Source organism: Zootoca vivipara, chromosome 5 (assembly GCF_965207765.1).
Source record: "Zootoca vivipara chromosome 5, rZooViv2.hap1.1, whole genome shotgun sequence".
NCBI classification, from domain to species: domain Eukaryota; kingdom Metazoa; phylum Chordata; class Lepidosauria; order Squamata; family Lacertidae; genus Zootoca; species Zootoca vivipara.
This window is the reverse complement of record NC_142588.1, coordinates 17,611,642-17,627,292: the sequence shown is the minus strand read 5'-3', so window position 1 is coordinate 17,627,292 and position 15,651 is coordinate 17,611,642. Positions and strand designations below refer to the sequence as shown.

Sequence of the window (15,651 nt, the reverse complement as noted above, 5' to 3'; positions counted from 1 at the left end):
AACTAATTGCTGGCTACCTAAGAGTATAAACTGGAAGCTTTTCTAGTAGTACTGTATGACTAGAATAGATTGGCAGCTGTAGCTTCCACTCAGGGGCATTGTTGACTCAAGTCATTTAAGTTCTTAGCATCCTCCCCGTTTTGGTTGGTATCTCAAATCACTTGGCAATCCTACACAAATCAGAATGATGATACACTTCATCTGCAAAAAGCTCTCCAATCCTCCTGAGGGCTTATTCAGCACATGAACTTACTTGATGCTGAATTCTAATATCCCAGTCAGAAATCTTTCCAGCGTAATTCTGATTAACAAAGAGACAATCTAGAATTTCCTCAGCCAGGAATAATTAACAACAGTTTGTTTTATTGATTAGGAAAATGGAACTGTGAAGAAGATCATCAGCCAGATGACGCAGAATCTACTGATGACTCTTGCGGCACGCAATCAGTACCAGGAGATCAGAGAGAAGTTCCGCCAACCCGTGACTGACAAAGGCACAATCCTTAAAACAAAGCCCCAGTCGTCACAGAAGGACATACTGAGTGTTTGCTGTGACCCACTCGTCCTTGCGCAGCAACTCACACACATTGAGCTGGTAAGTTCCTTTATCTTCCATCTACTTGAAGGTTTAGCAGGGCCAGGGCAAGCTGTTCTCCAGCCGAGCTCTGAGTTACGGCTTGAAGGTATGAGAAAAGTGGCTTCTAGATATAAGGGAGACTGAAGGAAGAAGGGAGCCTGGCAGTTACAGAGACAATGAACTCGCTTGAGCTGGAGAGAGAGAAGACCACTTGCGACTGATCACTTTCTCACTCCTGCAACCTCTATTAGGAGATTCATTGCATTATCAAACACTTGTTCCTGACTTGGAATATCTCAATGGGAAAAAGGGGAGGGGGAAGGGGAGTCACAGTCAACGTCAGAAGCTTACTGTCTTCTAAATCCTTCTAATGAGTACTTCAAAAACTCAACCCATCCATACATGCTACCAGGACTGGTTTCAAATGTCATCTCAGAGCAAGGCTGACACACCCAGAGCCTAGGAGAGACAAATCAAAGCAGAAATCTTTCCCAAGGACGACCTCTCTTAAAGGTCCAACCACATATTTGCATTATTGTCCCCTGGTTCCCTGACCTGGAATAAGGGGTGCCAAATTTTAACCTGGAAGCTCTGCTGGTGAATATGCAGCTGTGACATCACCTGCCCCACTACATCAATGGTTATTTTGCCCACCCATCACTCCTCTCTGCTGTGTTGGGCAGCTAGAATCTGCTTGCTACAGCAGAGAAGGGAAAAAAGGTGAAGAAAGGAGCAATGGAGGAGCAGGATGGGAAGACACTCTGCCACATGTCTTCTCACTGCTCCACACCTTTACAGAATCTCCTGGTTAGCAACTAGCAATCCAAGCTGATGCATTTCAAAAATTCATTCCTTTCCATAAGCACCAACTTACACTGCATATGCAGCATGCATTTAAAGCTTGTGGTTCTCCATAAAGAATCCTGGGAACAGTCATTTAAAGGTGCTGGGAATTGTAGTTCTGTCAGGGGCAGAACTGGGGTCTGGGGGGGGGTGATAAGTTTGCTTTAAATAGATATACACAGCCTTAGGCACAACAAGAATCTGGTCAGGCAGTACCAAAAAACCTAGACAAAGGGATAGCAAGAGAGAAGGCGAACTTTTAAGTATGCATGCGACTCTGTGAAGCAGCACAAGGTGTGTCTTTTACAGGACCCCAAGCCTGTTCTGTTAAACAGATGTCAATTAAGATCTGACCCGACAGGGCTGGCTGTCAATCCACAGCTCTCGGTTCCTCATATGTGTGCTTGCAAAATTGACGGCCTTTGCTATCTTGCTGTATCTAGGAGAGGGTGAGCAACATTTACCCCGAGGACCTCATGCAAATAGTCAGCCACGTGGACTCCCTGGATAATCACAAGGTGTGTACAAAGTGTGAACGCAGTGAAACAGGGCTACAGGTAACATTGTGTGCAGGGCTTATAAAGGTGTTTAAAATTAAAGGCAAACTTATCTTGTTTCTGTAACAGTTTGAGTGTTATAGTTTCCCCCAAAGACTCTTGAGCATTGTAGCTTGGTAAGGGACGCAGGTGGCGCTGCGGTCTAAACCACTGAGCCTAGGGCTTGCCGATTGGAAGGTCGGCGGTTCAAATCCCCGCAATGGGGTGAGCGCCCGTTGCTCAGTCCCAGCTCTTGCCAGCCTAGCAGTTCGAAAGCACGTCAAAAGTGCAAGTAGATAAATAGGTACCCCTCTGACGGGAAGGTAAACAGCATTTCCGTGCGCTGCTCTGGTTTCGCCAGAAGCGGCTTAGTCATGCTGGCCACATGACCCGGAAAAACTGTCTGTGGACAAACGTTGGCTCCCTCGGCCAGTAAAGCGAGATAAGCACTGCAACCCCAGAGTCGTTTGTGACTGGACTTAACTGTCAGGGGTCCTTTGCCCCCCTTTTTTAAGGGTATGGTATGGGTTAGGATTAAGATTCTTGGCCAGAAATCCCTAGTCTACTATTTCCCACCCAGAGCTACAGTTTCCAGGATATCCTCAAGAAAGAGGATGACTGTTACACCAGACTAAATCCACAGCGCAGGCCACCCTTTGCCAAACAGGTGCCCTCTAGATATTTTGGACCACAACTCCCATCAATCACAGCCCTGTTCTGACTGGAGCTGATGGGAGTTGTGGTACACAACAACTGGTGTAGACACTCCATCAATAGCTGCACAATCTGCCACATTTAAGTTGACACCCAGTTCCTATGGCACATATCAAGTTTTTGTACACCCAAGAATTGAATGTAAAGAAATAGGAATATTATCACCCACAGTATTTAGCTAGTTTCTTGAACTGTCAAACAACCAAGCTGCACTTGGATATGGAAGAATAAAGAGAGGTGTACTCTAAGAGAGGGATAGCCAATGTGGTGCCATTCAGATGTTGCTGAACTCTCAACTCCCAGCAAGCTTGGTAAATGTTCAGGGATTATGAGAGCTGTAGTCCAATATCATCTGTAAGGACCATACGGCTAGCCCTGCTCTAATAGGACAGCTCCTGTTAAATAAGCTGACTGCTTCGCTAGCTGAGGTTTCAGTACATGTTAATATATTGTGCATGCATATAGCATGACAGACAAAGGAGGCCTTCTTTTTTTGTTCATGGTTTATGAGGCTTAAGTATGGAGGATAAACTAACAAAAAATATTGTTGGATAAGACAATAGCCCCTATCGCTGCCCCCTTTGTCTCTTAGGTGCCCTGTGGATTTTATTCAGGTAGGAGGGAGAGAGATCCCTATTTGTGAGCTGTCACCTACACAGCTGGGAGAACATGTAAAGAGCACCTTATGTAGCAGTTCTTTTCTGCAAGTTAGCAATTATGGAATTCAGAGGTCAAGGAGGTCTGCAGGGATATTGCACAAGACTGGGATCTGTCTAGACACAACAACAAGAAAAGATTAAATATCATAATTCACACAAGTACTTATTATTTTGAGCCTCCTTCCTTAAAGTCCCCTGGTAGCAAAGTGTCATATGTTGTTATATATTTTTTCCAACCTTCCTTCAAGGTTAAAAGCAATTTGAAGTTTCTCAGTTACATACAGTGAGTTGAGTACGCCCACATTAGCTATTGTTCCCTCCTAGCATATAATGTTACTGAACATGCAGTCATCTCTTAAATATGACAAAATGGGTTTTGACAGTGTGTGTGTTTTCCCCCGTTTGTAATTCCTAAACACTTATTGAAGACAATATGCAAATCCTTACTATTTTCACAAACCCCCCAGGAGGAAAAGCACGAGAAATAGACACCCCATTCTCTCTGAATGCTCTAAGTGGTTTACCAGACAGCTGTCCAGACCAAAAATTCAGAATGATATAAAAGAGAACCAAAAATTCTTATTTTAAATGGTGCACTTATAGCCCCCAAAATTGGCCATATTTGGGGGTTTCCCCTCCCACAATTATAATTGTGCAAGGGAGGAAACAACAGGGCCAAGTTTCATGGCCTAACCCCTTCCTTAAGTCGTTGCCCAGACTGTGCATCTCACACATTTGTACAGTGTGGTTTCCCACTTGTGGAATGCTCTCCCCAGGGAGTCTCGCCTGGCACCATCATTACATATCCAACACTTACAGCAGGCCCGTCCCCTGCAGAAGTTACCCTTGCAATATGTGAGAGGTGCACAGACCAGGTGACAAGGAAGTGACATAGGAGGCAGAGCCAGAGACTTCAGCCCTGCTCTCTGACCTCACATAGGCTGTAATCCTGTGAGGTGAGGGGGACCTGCCCATGTAGGGCACTTGATTGCTGGAAATGTATGAAAGGTTTTGCATCTGACAAAACTCAGGACATAACATTTCCCCGATAATAGAGGGCACCAATCTAGTAAGGAGGATACCACATGGGATGGGGGAGTTCATTCACCCCACTATGCCGTTGAATCACAGCCTGGAGTGTGTGTGTGTGTGTGTGTGTGTGTGTGTGTGTGTGTGTTTGAAGCATGCAAGCTGAAGTCACTTGTGTAGAGATGCATGGGTGTCCCTGGAAACAACCATTTCTTGCAAGCGCTTCGTACAGGCATAATTTACAACCTTTCTTTTGCAGTGCCGAGGCGACGTTACTAAGACTTACACTCTGGAGGCGTACGACAACTGGTTTAATTGCCTCAGCATGTTGGTGGCGACGGAGATTTGTAAGGCAAGTACTGACAAGGGAAATGCCCCGCCTGTGAACCGGCCAGACACTCTTCCTTCACTTACTTTGGCACAACTCATTCCAAACTGCCTTGTCTGAAACTCTGTATATCTTAGCCACCTTCCCACCTGGTAACATCTCCTCTGCCTGGCTCAGGATGCATATGAATACACCCGCTCACGCAAAAATGCAATCCTTTACAGTTGGCACTTGAAGTCAGCTTCCATTTGTAGTTTTTGCACCCATTCTCGTCCTATTCTAATTTGACTCACGCTGCATAGCAAAAGCCCAATTCATACATTCCCCAAGCGGCATTACTGCTGCTTCACCTGGCTCCATCCCATGCGACGCTAATACTGTAGGATGTAGTGATATCCCAGGAGGCTACTTCATCACTGTACTTCCCCTTGAGTTCTAGCAGATGTGGCACTGCAAAGTCCCCTGTGACTTTCACCTCCAACACAATTAAGTGTGTCATATATTTCTGGAACTTTATGGGATGGGGGCTGTGGGAAACAGCAACCATGTTGCTCTGGAAATGTATGAACTGGACCACAGTGAGGGAACAGGAATGGGTTTGGTCATATGAACACACATCATGCCTTGGGACGCGGGTGGCACTGTGGTCTAAACCACTGAGCCACTTGGGCTTGCCAATCAGAAGGTCAGCGGTTCGAATCCCCACGACGGAGTGAGCTCTCATTGCTCTGTCCCAGCTTCTGCCAACCTACCAGTTCCAAAGCATGCCAGTGCAAGTAGATAAATAGGTACCGCTACATCAGGAAGGTAAACAGTGTTTCTGTGTGCTCCGGTTTCTGTCACGGTATTCCATTGTGCCAGAAGCAGTTTAGCCATGCTGGCCACATGACCCAGAAAGCTGTCTGCGGAAAAACACCGGCTCCCTCTGCCTGAAAGCGAGATGAGCGCCGCAACCGCATAGTCGCCTTTGGACTTAACTGTCCAGGGGTCCTTTGCCTTTACCTTTTTACCTTTTACAACATGCCTTGTAACAAACAGTACATCTCTGCTTTAGAATGAACAGTGTGTAGGTGTGGAGATGCAATAGTCTTTGTGGCTTCCAAGATGCAAGCTTCACTAGAGCTGCTTACAGTGCCAAACTAAAACATACGGCATGTGCCTCTTTCTAAGACTCCATATAATAAAAAGGAAGGGAAAATTGTGTGCCTGTGACATGAAAGTATCTTAGAACAACCATTAATGGCTGAGAGCTGAACAACTTTCTTAAGCATTTGTGAAAACCCAGTAGAGAGAATATGTAGGCTTACCTCAACAGAAGTGTCTTCTCTGTACACAAACAGGTGGACACCAACTGCACGTAGGATTCGTAACATGTCAGAGTCTGACCGGAAGATGGAAATGTATCCTAAAACATCATCTTCCAGACGTACGAAATCAGTATGGCAGTGAAAAACTTGCAGTGATAAATTTTGGAGTGCATTTTTCCAAAATTCTTAGTCATGTGGCAGAATCATGTGGTAGAGTCCTTCCTGGATTGTATCACTATAGATTGCAGGTAGGCAATGACATTTTTGGATGCTCCACCATGTCAGTTAATTTTCTGCATGTAAAATCTTGCACACTGGGAGAAAGGTTCTAGCATAGCCTCTCTCTCCCTACCTGTGATTCTGCCTTTTAAAAAAAACATTTGTTAGCCCTCAGAAACAAAACCTGAAAAATAATGCACAAAGCAAGCATTGATCCACTATCAACAAGGCTAGTGAACAGTGACTGATAATTGTACCAAACCCATCAATTCTCAGCAGCTAATTACAAACAGCATAGGCAAAAATGCAACTCAGCAACACGTCATGTGGGAAACAAATGTGTTTTTAAGAAACAACACGGGCCAGTCATTCGGACAAAGCTAAGAATTTTAAAACCCTTTGTTTTCAGGGGGAGGGGGCGGAGATTTAAGTGCATGCCTAAGTCTCGCACTTTAAATGAAAAAATGTAAAGATATTGTTTTCCCACTGTGGCAAACTGCAGCAGTGGCACCAGGACTCTCCCGGAAAAATGCCTCACTCTGAAAAAAGACCCCCTTGGACCTTCCTTGCAGTGAAAGAGAAGGTGGGGCAGGGAGTGGCAGACAGGTTCACTTTGCTAGGTGGTAGCATCAGGACTAGCAGCCAATAATGAGGTGAGCGAGGGTGAGGGGTCAGCAATTTTTTGCTGCCTTGTCTGAGACAGTTTTCTTGCTTTGCCTTAATAATTGTGCAAATGCTGTTGATCAGTCTCATTTCCCTGCAGATTTGAAGTGAGCTTAGTGCTTTACCTCAGGATATCTTATCAACAATAATGTTTTTTTTAAAAAAGCTGGGTTATAAATCCTCAGTGCTATAATGAAGCAAACCCTGCTTCCATCCTACAGAAGTACACCTCCCCTGGATGGAATATTTCCTATTTTCTACATTTGAGGACAGAATGTTTTAAACGTTTTTGGCATTCCAGTCACCAAAAGCATTCTTTCTTTGCTTGATAAAAATTTCCCCGACACCTAGTTTCTTTCTTATGTAAGACTACAGGATTCCAGCATCCATGGACATACAAAGTTTTCATGATCTTCCAAAGATAATGGTTCTTTAAACAAAACAGGGATCTCAGATCACTATCACAAAGGCTTACTCTAAAAAAAAAAGAAAAAAAAGAGGTGACTCAAATCAGGATAGAAGCATCAACACCTTTTCCACTGAAATGCTCTTCCTCAAAGCCTTTTAAAAAAAACAAATGTTGTTTACTTGCCGGTTGCCATGTCTCCATTGAGTAAATGCTACCCCGCTTCTCCCATTCAAGGTTTGCATTTAAAATTTCAGGTTGTGAAGAAAAAGCAGCGGACAAGAATAGTGGAATTTTTCATTGACGTGGCAAGAGAGTGCTTCAACATTGGAAACTTTAATTCGATGATGGCCATTATCTGTGAGTACCCTCCCGCAAGGCACCTATGGGCAATGTGTGTGACAGCGTCAGTAGAATGATGGTGTTTGAGTAGATGCAGCGTCCCGCTGAGAGTGCTGCACTCTGGATGACAAATGGGCATCAAAGATATTACCAAGTGAGTGTCTCCAAATAATTAACTGGTAAGCGGTGGGAGATCAAAAGAAGAGACAGGGGAAAGACAGGTAAAAGTAGTCTGCGCTTGCCAAAGAGACGAGCCACACAAGCCCTTTTCATGCGTTGCAGAATGGCAAATCAGAGTTTGATGCTCAAAGCATATTGGACGGAGAGGTACAACCAATCCTGGCTCCCTGGTGAGAGTGAGTGAGTGTATGTTTGCAAAAGACAAGTGTGCCTCTTCTTGTCTACATAATCTAGTGCACACTTAGAATATTTGAGGTGTATGCCTAATGTGTGAGTTGTCCTGATTACATAAAAGGATGGGGGTTTTTTGGGGGGGTTTTTTGGATAATCAGAGATTATCCAAATCCTGAACTTCTCCCAGCTATAAAACTTTTGGCACAGATGGAACAAAAGTGACCAAAAGTGGACACAGAATTGCCTTCTCCATAGCAAAATTTCCCTCCATCCTGCGTTAAAACATGTTTAAGGTACACAACAGCAGCCTTAATTGGATTGAGCCGAAAAGAATTCCTGTCCTAGACTCAAAACTGCCATTGTCACCTGAAGAGGAAACACACAGAGATGAAGGCTGTGGGGACACATGATCAGCCCCACCAGCTGGTGCCATGTGACTGCTCCAGCCCCATCTTGCTTTAAAGTGCGCTTTTGCAGCCGGCAGCCTTCTGTATTCATGGAGGTTCCCTGTGTGAGTTAGGCTCTTGGAAGATCAGGGTCTTCACCCACTGCAGAAGTGCACTTTAAACATGCAAAGGGGCTGGAAGAGTTGCACAGCCCCAGTTAGCAGAGCTGCAACCCCAACTTACGGATGTTCCCTCTTCCAGGAAGGGGGCTTAAGAATCCTGGTTAAGTGGGATGCTAGGACTGTGTTGATGCCAGTGCGGTGCTTAACTATAGACAGGGTGGCTAAGGAGGGATGCAGTCTGGAGAGGGGAAGAACACGTGAGAAGGAGCACACAATCCCATGATTTCTGATCTCTAACCTGGGATTACCAAAGCCCTTTGTGCCATCTGCACTACCCTCCATTGACACAACTGTCTGCAGAAGTAGTGATTTGTAGTACATAGTACCAACAATACTGCTGGAAGCATCCTGACAGACTTGCAGGGATGTTTTGAATGATTTGCTTAATTTTTTCCATTTGTTTTGTTTTGTTTTTTCCTCTTTTTAGCGGGTATGAACTTGAGTCCTGTTGCCCGGCTAAAGAAAACTTGGTCCAAAGTCAAAACAGCCAAATTTGATGTGTTAGAGGTAAATAAATAATCACCATCATTTGTAAGCTGCTTTTTCCACATGTGTGGTTCACAACACAACAGCAAAAATCCTTATCAATGCATTATTAGAACAGCCCAGAACAATTGATTTTAAAGCATGATATGAAAATCCAAACCATTCATTTTGATAATACTAACATTATAGCACCATAAATGGTTCATGCTTTGTCATGTACTGTCAGAAATGTACAGCTACAATGTGCCATGTATTTCTTCCTTTAAAAAAAGTATTTAAAACTGTGTTTAGTAATTGTTCTCTGCCCATAGCCAGATAGTATGAATGAAGCTCAAGAGGTACACTATAAGATGCTGAGTGAGAAACAACCAAGATAGCCTGATCTCTCAAAAGCCATTGAATTTCTTTACAAACTTTAATTCAGTTTCAATAGAAAATTAATATCTGCAGTTTTGCACACATCGAGCTGGAACACTGCAGAGAAGGAACACATTGGTTCATCTCACTGAGCAATTGGGCAGAATAGTGCCTGTGTATCTTTAGTCCATAAGTAAAAGATCATTCTTAAAAATGGGAGCTGAGCTTTCAGAGAAAGGACCTGGAATATCCCTAATTGTGGCCAGTGCCCCCTGCCCCACCTCAGTCCCTGTGGTATCAGCCCTGTTTAAACATCAGTGATTCTCCTTTTGCCTTCATGATGTATATTCATCTCCAATTTAAGTCTGCCATCTGGTGGAGAGTGATGATCAACATTTAACCAGAGTAATTCCTGCCACAAACCTCTCTTGTTATTTTTAAATCATTTGAAAACAAATGCAACTGAGGGAGAGAGAAAGCAAGGAGGGCGAAATGGTTTGGAATATTTGAAAGATATTGTTGGGGGTTTGTCCTGAATCACTGGAAATTTGACTAATATTCTACCATTCTGGGCCTAAGTGGACCCTTGCAACAAAAACCAGTTGGTGAAAGCTGCACATCCCACTTTCAAACAATAAAATATCAGAGCAGGAACAAAAATTGAACAAATGATGTTTCTCTCCAAAGGCGAAATTCAGTCATGCACGATGTATATGTGTGCACCTAACCAATCAGAGGGAATATATTTCCCATCAGTCCAGCACAAGGCTTTTCAGTGGACAGAGTTAACATGTGCAGCTGTAGGCCATCAGGTAATCAAGTGATGTACATGGATGTGTGAACCAACCCTGAAAATCTTTGGATCACAACTCCCAGGTCAAAACCAAACCTGCACAAGCAGCGTATAGGCAAGCACCCATTTCATACAGAACTCTCCATACTCCTTTGGTCACTATAAAGCAAATGTTGTAAGCATTGGTACTCAGAGGAATTCTAAGAAATTCTCTTTTTGATCTGAACAGCATCACATGGACCCATCCAGCAACTTTTGTAATTACCGAACAGCCCTTCAAGGAGCAGCACAGAGATCTCAGACAGCACACAGCAGCAGGGAGAAAATAGTCATCCCCGTTTTCAACCTCTTCATTAAAGATATCTACTTTCTGCATAAAATACACACCAACCACTTGCCCAACGGACAGATAAACTTCAAGGTACAGCTTGTTTTGCAGGCAGTGAATGAAGCAGTTGCGCAGTTACACCATGAGTGCTGCAGGCATACAAAACATCCAAGCAAAAGAACAGAATGCCATATGTAGTCAGTGAGGCTTGCCACTTGGCCATTTTTATACTGATCTGTTTGCATGCTGTTCCTTCAGAATAGGTTTTTCACAGCTTGCTCACAGCCTCACGTTCAGACTAGAGCAATTAACCAATCAGGGGCAGGGGGGAATTGCATTTGAAGTGAGTGCATCTCAGCAACGACAAAAAATTGGCTTACTTGCTATCACACATTGAACACAAAACCTCTGTCTCCTATGTTCCCATCTGTAGAAGATGGAAGTGCTTGTTGCATAATGGGGCAGGGGATGAAACTATTTTACCTAGTGGTTAGAGTGCCAGAATAGGACCTGGGGTGGCCTGGGTTCAAATCCCTGCTCAGCCACAAAGCTGGTGATGCCAGGATTGCACAGAGGAGCTGGTTGCATGATCTGGTGCTTCTACCTGGGAGGGAAGGAGGGAGGTGGCTGCTGCCATGTGCATGATTGCAGCAGCTTTAAAAAGGCCCATTGCAGCTGTGCCAACGGAGGTGACTGCAGATCCAGAGGGATGCATCCAGTGCTGTCCTAGCGCTTGTGCAACACATTACCTGCACACATACCTCAAACCAGCTCTGGAGGGTTTGGGGGACTCTGGAGCACTTTCTGGAAGGAAGGGTGCATGGGGAGAGGAAGAGAAACTTTTTGTGCAGCACTGGATGCAGCCCATATAGTTGAGAAGCCTTTAGATGGGCCTGTTCCCGGGGGAGGGGGGGCAGCACACTGTCAACTTTAACCATTGAACTACAGGCTTAGCCAAAGTTCAGAAGGTGGTATGAAATAAACAATAATGAAATGCTGATTTGAATCATTTTCTCTCACACAGAAGTTCTGGGAAGTTTCGAGGCAAATCCACGACTTTATCACATGGAAGCAGGTGGAGTGTCCTTTTGAGAAGGACAAGAAAATCCAGAGCTACCTGCTGACAGCACCTATTTATAGTGAAGAAGGTAAGATTCTTCGGCAGCTCACCCAAAATCTGCTCGTTTCCACAAACAACATGTGCAAGAGGCTCAATGGTGAAAGTGAAAATGAGCAAATTTGCCAACAGCTGTGGATGTTGTTGGTGCGGAAGAGGAAGAGGAAGAGAAATAAACTCTGCAACCGGCAAGCATAACCACACGGCAGTATTCGAAGAATCCATTAGAGCAGGCATCCCCAAAATTTGGCCCTCCAGATGTTTTGGATCCAGGTGGCGCTGTGGGTTAAACCACTGAGCCTAGGGCTTGCTGATCAGAAGGTCGGCGGTTCGAATCCCTGTGACGGGGTGAGCTCTCGTTGCTTGGTCCCAGCTCCTGCCAACCTAGCAGTTCGAAAGCACGTCAAAATGCAAGTAAATAAATAGGAACCGCTACAGCGGGAAGGTAAACGGCATTTCCGTGTGCTGCTCTGGTTTGCCAGAAGCGGCTTTGTCATGCTGGCCACATGACCTGGAAGCTATACGCCGGCTCCCTCGGCCAATAATGCGAGATGAGCGCGCAACCCCAGAGTCGGTCACGACTGGACCTAATGGTCAGGGGTCCCTTTACCTTTACCTTTTCCCATCATCCCTGACCACTGGTCCTCTTAGCTAGGGATCATGGGAGTTGTAGGCCAAAACATCTGGAGGGCCGCAGTTTGGGGATGCCTGCATTAGAGGATTCCTTCGGCTGTTAGGGCTCAGTTTGAAAGGATACATACTTGCAAGGCTACTGACAGTAATGCAACCACAATATTGTATAGGCTTTTGGGGAGAAGGGCTGTGGCTCTGCTTGAGTTGCAGAAGGACCAGATAGGGGTAGCAATGTTCCCTGTCCCAAGTTGTGGAAAGACATTGCCAGTCAAAGCAGTACTGAGCTAGGTTGGGCAATGTTCTTACTACATATAAGGCCACTTCCTCTGTTCCTATGTGATTAAAATCCTGTTACATGTTCTGACTGACTTCCCGTCCTTCTCTGTCCCACCCTCCCAACCCTCAGCTTTGTTTATTGCATCATTTGAAAGTGAAGGTCCAGAAAATCATATGGAGAAAGACAGCTGGAAGACACTCAGGTAATGAAACCAGCTCCTTGGTTATTTTTCATACTGTGAAATGCAACCTACACTACCGGCCTTTTGAGCCTTCAGAAATTTGGCATGGGAGCTGCACATTAAGTAAAGAAGAGGTGACGCCAAAGTTTGCCATGCTCATGGACTCCATGATGCTTGCCTCAATTGAGAGGCGAGAATTAGCAAGCCCTTAATTCTTCTCTAGTTGAAATGAAAATCAAAGCCATACATACAAGACATCTTGGTCTATTTCTGCTCTGAAGGACTACACTAAATATTTGCTTGAGTTGCAGAAGGACCACCCAGGGGAACATAACCCCATACAAGACATGACTGTACAGTATGTGTAGGGGGGAAATGACATTGTACAATGCTCACCTTTGTTGAAAAACTCCTTGCAAATAGAAAGCCAACACAACCAGCAAAGGACTTCTCCCTAGTCTAGTTTCCTTTTTGCAGGATGTTTTGTGTGGGTTTTTAATATTTAACATGGATAGTATTGGGAAGTGATATTTCCCACCTGTAGCCTGAGGCACTACAGCCCATCAACATTCTGCAATCTTATTTTCACCTCATTTTGCTGCAAATTTAAATCCAACACAGTAGAACAGCTCTGAATTGCACAGCAGTCAAGGCCTTGCTGGACATACGCTGGATCCAAAATCACTTTTTGGTTGAGAGATACAGTGTAGATGTAGTAGCTAAACTCAAGCCACTGATTAACCTAATCAGTGGTCAGTTTTCAATACATGGTTGAGGACTGGCAAGTCATTATCAAATGATTGAGAATATTGGGGCAAACTAAGTACACAGGTAACAGAGAAAACAAGAAACCTATTAATCCAGCTAGGCAGTTGGAGATCCGAAGCCAAGCTTAATGGGGCAGCCAGACACTAATAGCTGGGAACTTATACCAGCCAGTAATCTGAGCTGATCTCAAGTATATTCACAGTTGCATCTGTTTCTCTTAATGTAACTTAAGGTGACAACATTTAAGACGATTTGCTGACGTTATCTTTTCAATTTTATCTCTTCGCTTTTAGGACAACTCTGCTCAACAGAGCCTGAGATTTCGGACTTCTGCTCTGGATTCTAAAGCACACACTAAAAAAAACATTGTTTTTAAATCCTAGAAGACGTCATTTGAAAATGGAAGGCCTCACTGGTTGGGGTCTGTTTTGTAGATACAATACCTTTTATGAATTACAGAAGAAAAAATGTGCTAAATATTTCACATCGACCTTAAGGCACTTAAAAAAATGAAGGATTTTGTTTTTTAACTATAAAAATAAGAAGAAAAATCAAGGGCCGGGCCCTGTTCTCAGAGATGAAATGGATTGTGGGGAGTGGTATCTATGGTGGTGTCTTATTGTGATGACATCCAGATCTTTATTTTCATGTTTGGTTTCTTCCACCTAACACACGCACAGTCTCAGACGGGCTCAACATTTTGCAGGTTTGGTTTCCGCTATGCCTTGATCCACCCAACGCTTCCTGGAAATAAATGTTGTCATGTGGGGCTGATGCGTTTGAAATCAGCAAGGCTTCCACAGACCTAAAGAGGGACAAGCGCATTTCCCAGAACAGGTCCAGGTTGACCAAGGACGGTATAAGCACAGAGCCCTTGGTTGAACTATAACCCTCATTTTGGGCATCTGATATTTTTGAAGAGCTTGCTTCTCCTGCTGCATCACAGAAAACAGAAGACAAAAAGCAGCTTCCAAGCCACACCTTGTTGTCCCCCTTTTCCATCTAATGAAGTAGGACTTTGCCTATGAAAGCTCACACCGCAACAGAACTATGAGTTTCCAACGTGCGGCACGTTTCATTGTTGCATCTATTGCAATGGATTCTACACTGCTACACTTCTGGAATTTCTTCATGTTCTGGGTTTCTTTTCTTTTTTTTGTCTTTATGCTGCTTTCCTGGCCTCATTTACTTTGTGGAGCACTAGAAAATTGTGCTCTTGGGGTGAATTTATACAGCCAACAGTGTCAAGCGGTAAAGCTTTGCCTGGAGTGTACCGCTATAGACAGAGGGGTAGTGTTGCTTGCCTGTGTGAATGTTCAAACAAAAGAAACATACCTTGGAGAAGATTTTTCTACCTAATATTCTAGATTTCTACATACAGTGCCTTGGATCGTAAGATACACTAATGTACAGGGAGTTCATGGAAGTCAAGTGTTCCTTCTCCCCCTGCTTCTTTGAGGGATCAGGGCTCCCTCCTGAACAATGTGGGTACTGCAGGCTCCTTGGGAGAGGGGAAACCCATCCCAAATAATTCAGGAGGGCTCCCCCCCAATCATCCAGAGACATGTCCTTTTTTAAGAGGCCAAGATTGTCGCAGGGCAGGTGGAACGGTGGGAAACTTTCTTTCCATGAACTTCCATAAGTAAACCTCTCTTAGGATCCAAGCCAATTCTTTTGTTTTTCTGGAGAGCACACAAAAGCCTATCCACCCTCACCTGTAGCGGTCCAGACCAGGTCCAGCTTCACCATTTAATTCTGCCAGTTTTGTAAAGTTTGGTATGATTGGCAGACAGGTCGGTGGTTCCGCCCACCTGTCGCGAGTTGGCCCATGGAGGAGGGGGGGGGAGAAAGATCTGGCCCACAAGGCCGAAAAGGTTCCCCTCACCCCTGGTGTAAATAGACCCTCGACTGCAAGGAAACAGTGTGGGAGCCTCTGCAGTTCAGCACAAAGACTGTCTCCTTTAGTCTGGCCTTAAAAAACACTTTAGCAGCATGGCTGCTCCCCTCTTACATCAGATAATAGTGCCTTACAAGGTACTGAAATTGTTTAGCGTACCTTCTTCTGCAACTCGGGTTGGAAAGCAAGCAAAATAAAAATATGGATGTCTTTAAATAATAATAAAAAATACCAGCTACAGCTTTGTAAATAAACTGGAAGATATGGCA

General features: G+C 44.4%; 1 protein-coding gene across 5 annotated transcripts in view; it reads left to right on the top strand.

The window, feature by feature from the left end:
- Positions 1-15,651, top strand: part of RASGEF1A (RasGEF domain family member 1A) — a 93,079-nt gene extending 77,428 nt beyond the window's left edge. For all 5 annotated transcript variants that reach the window (XM_060274999.2, XM_035137775.3, XM_035137774.3 and 2 more), the window contains 9 exons: positions 374-595; positions 1,864-1,938; positions 4,618-4,710; positions 7,539-7,641; positions 8,973-9,052; positions 10,411-10,602; positions 11,534-11,657; positions 12,666-12,738; positions 13,779-15,651. In XM_060274999.2, the coding sequence (XP_060130982.1) occupies positions 374-595; positions 1,864-1,938; positions 4,618-4,710; positions 7,539-7,641; positions 8,973-9,052; positions 10,411-10,602; positions 11,534-11,657; positions 12,666-12,738; positions 13,779-13,803 (987 nt within the window). In that variant the 3' untranslated portion in view covers positions 13,804-15,651. The remainder of the gene's footprint in view (positions 1-373; positions 596-1,863; positions 1,939-4,617; positions 4,711-7,538; positions 7,642-8,972; positions 9,053-10,410; positions 10,603-11,533; positions 11,658-12,665; positions 12,739-13,778) is intronic.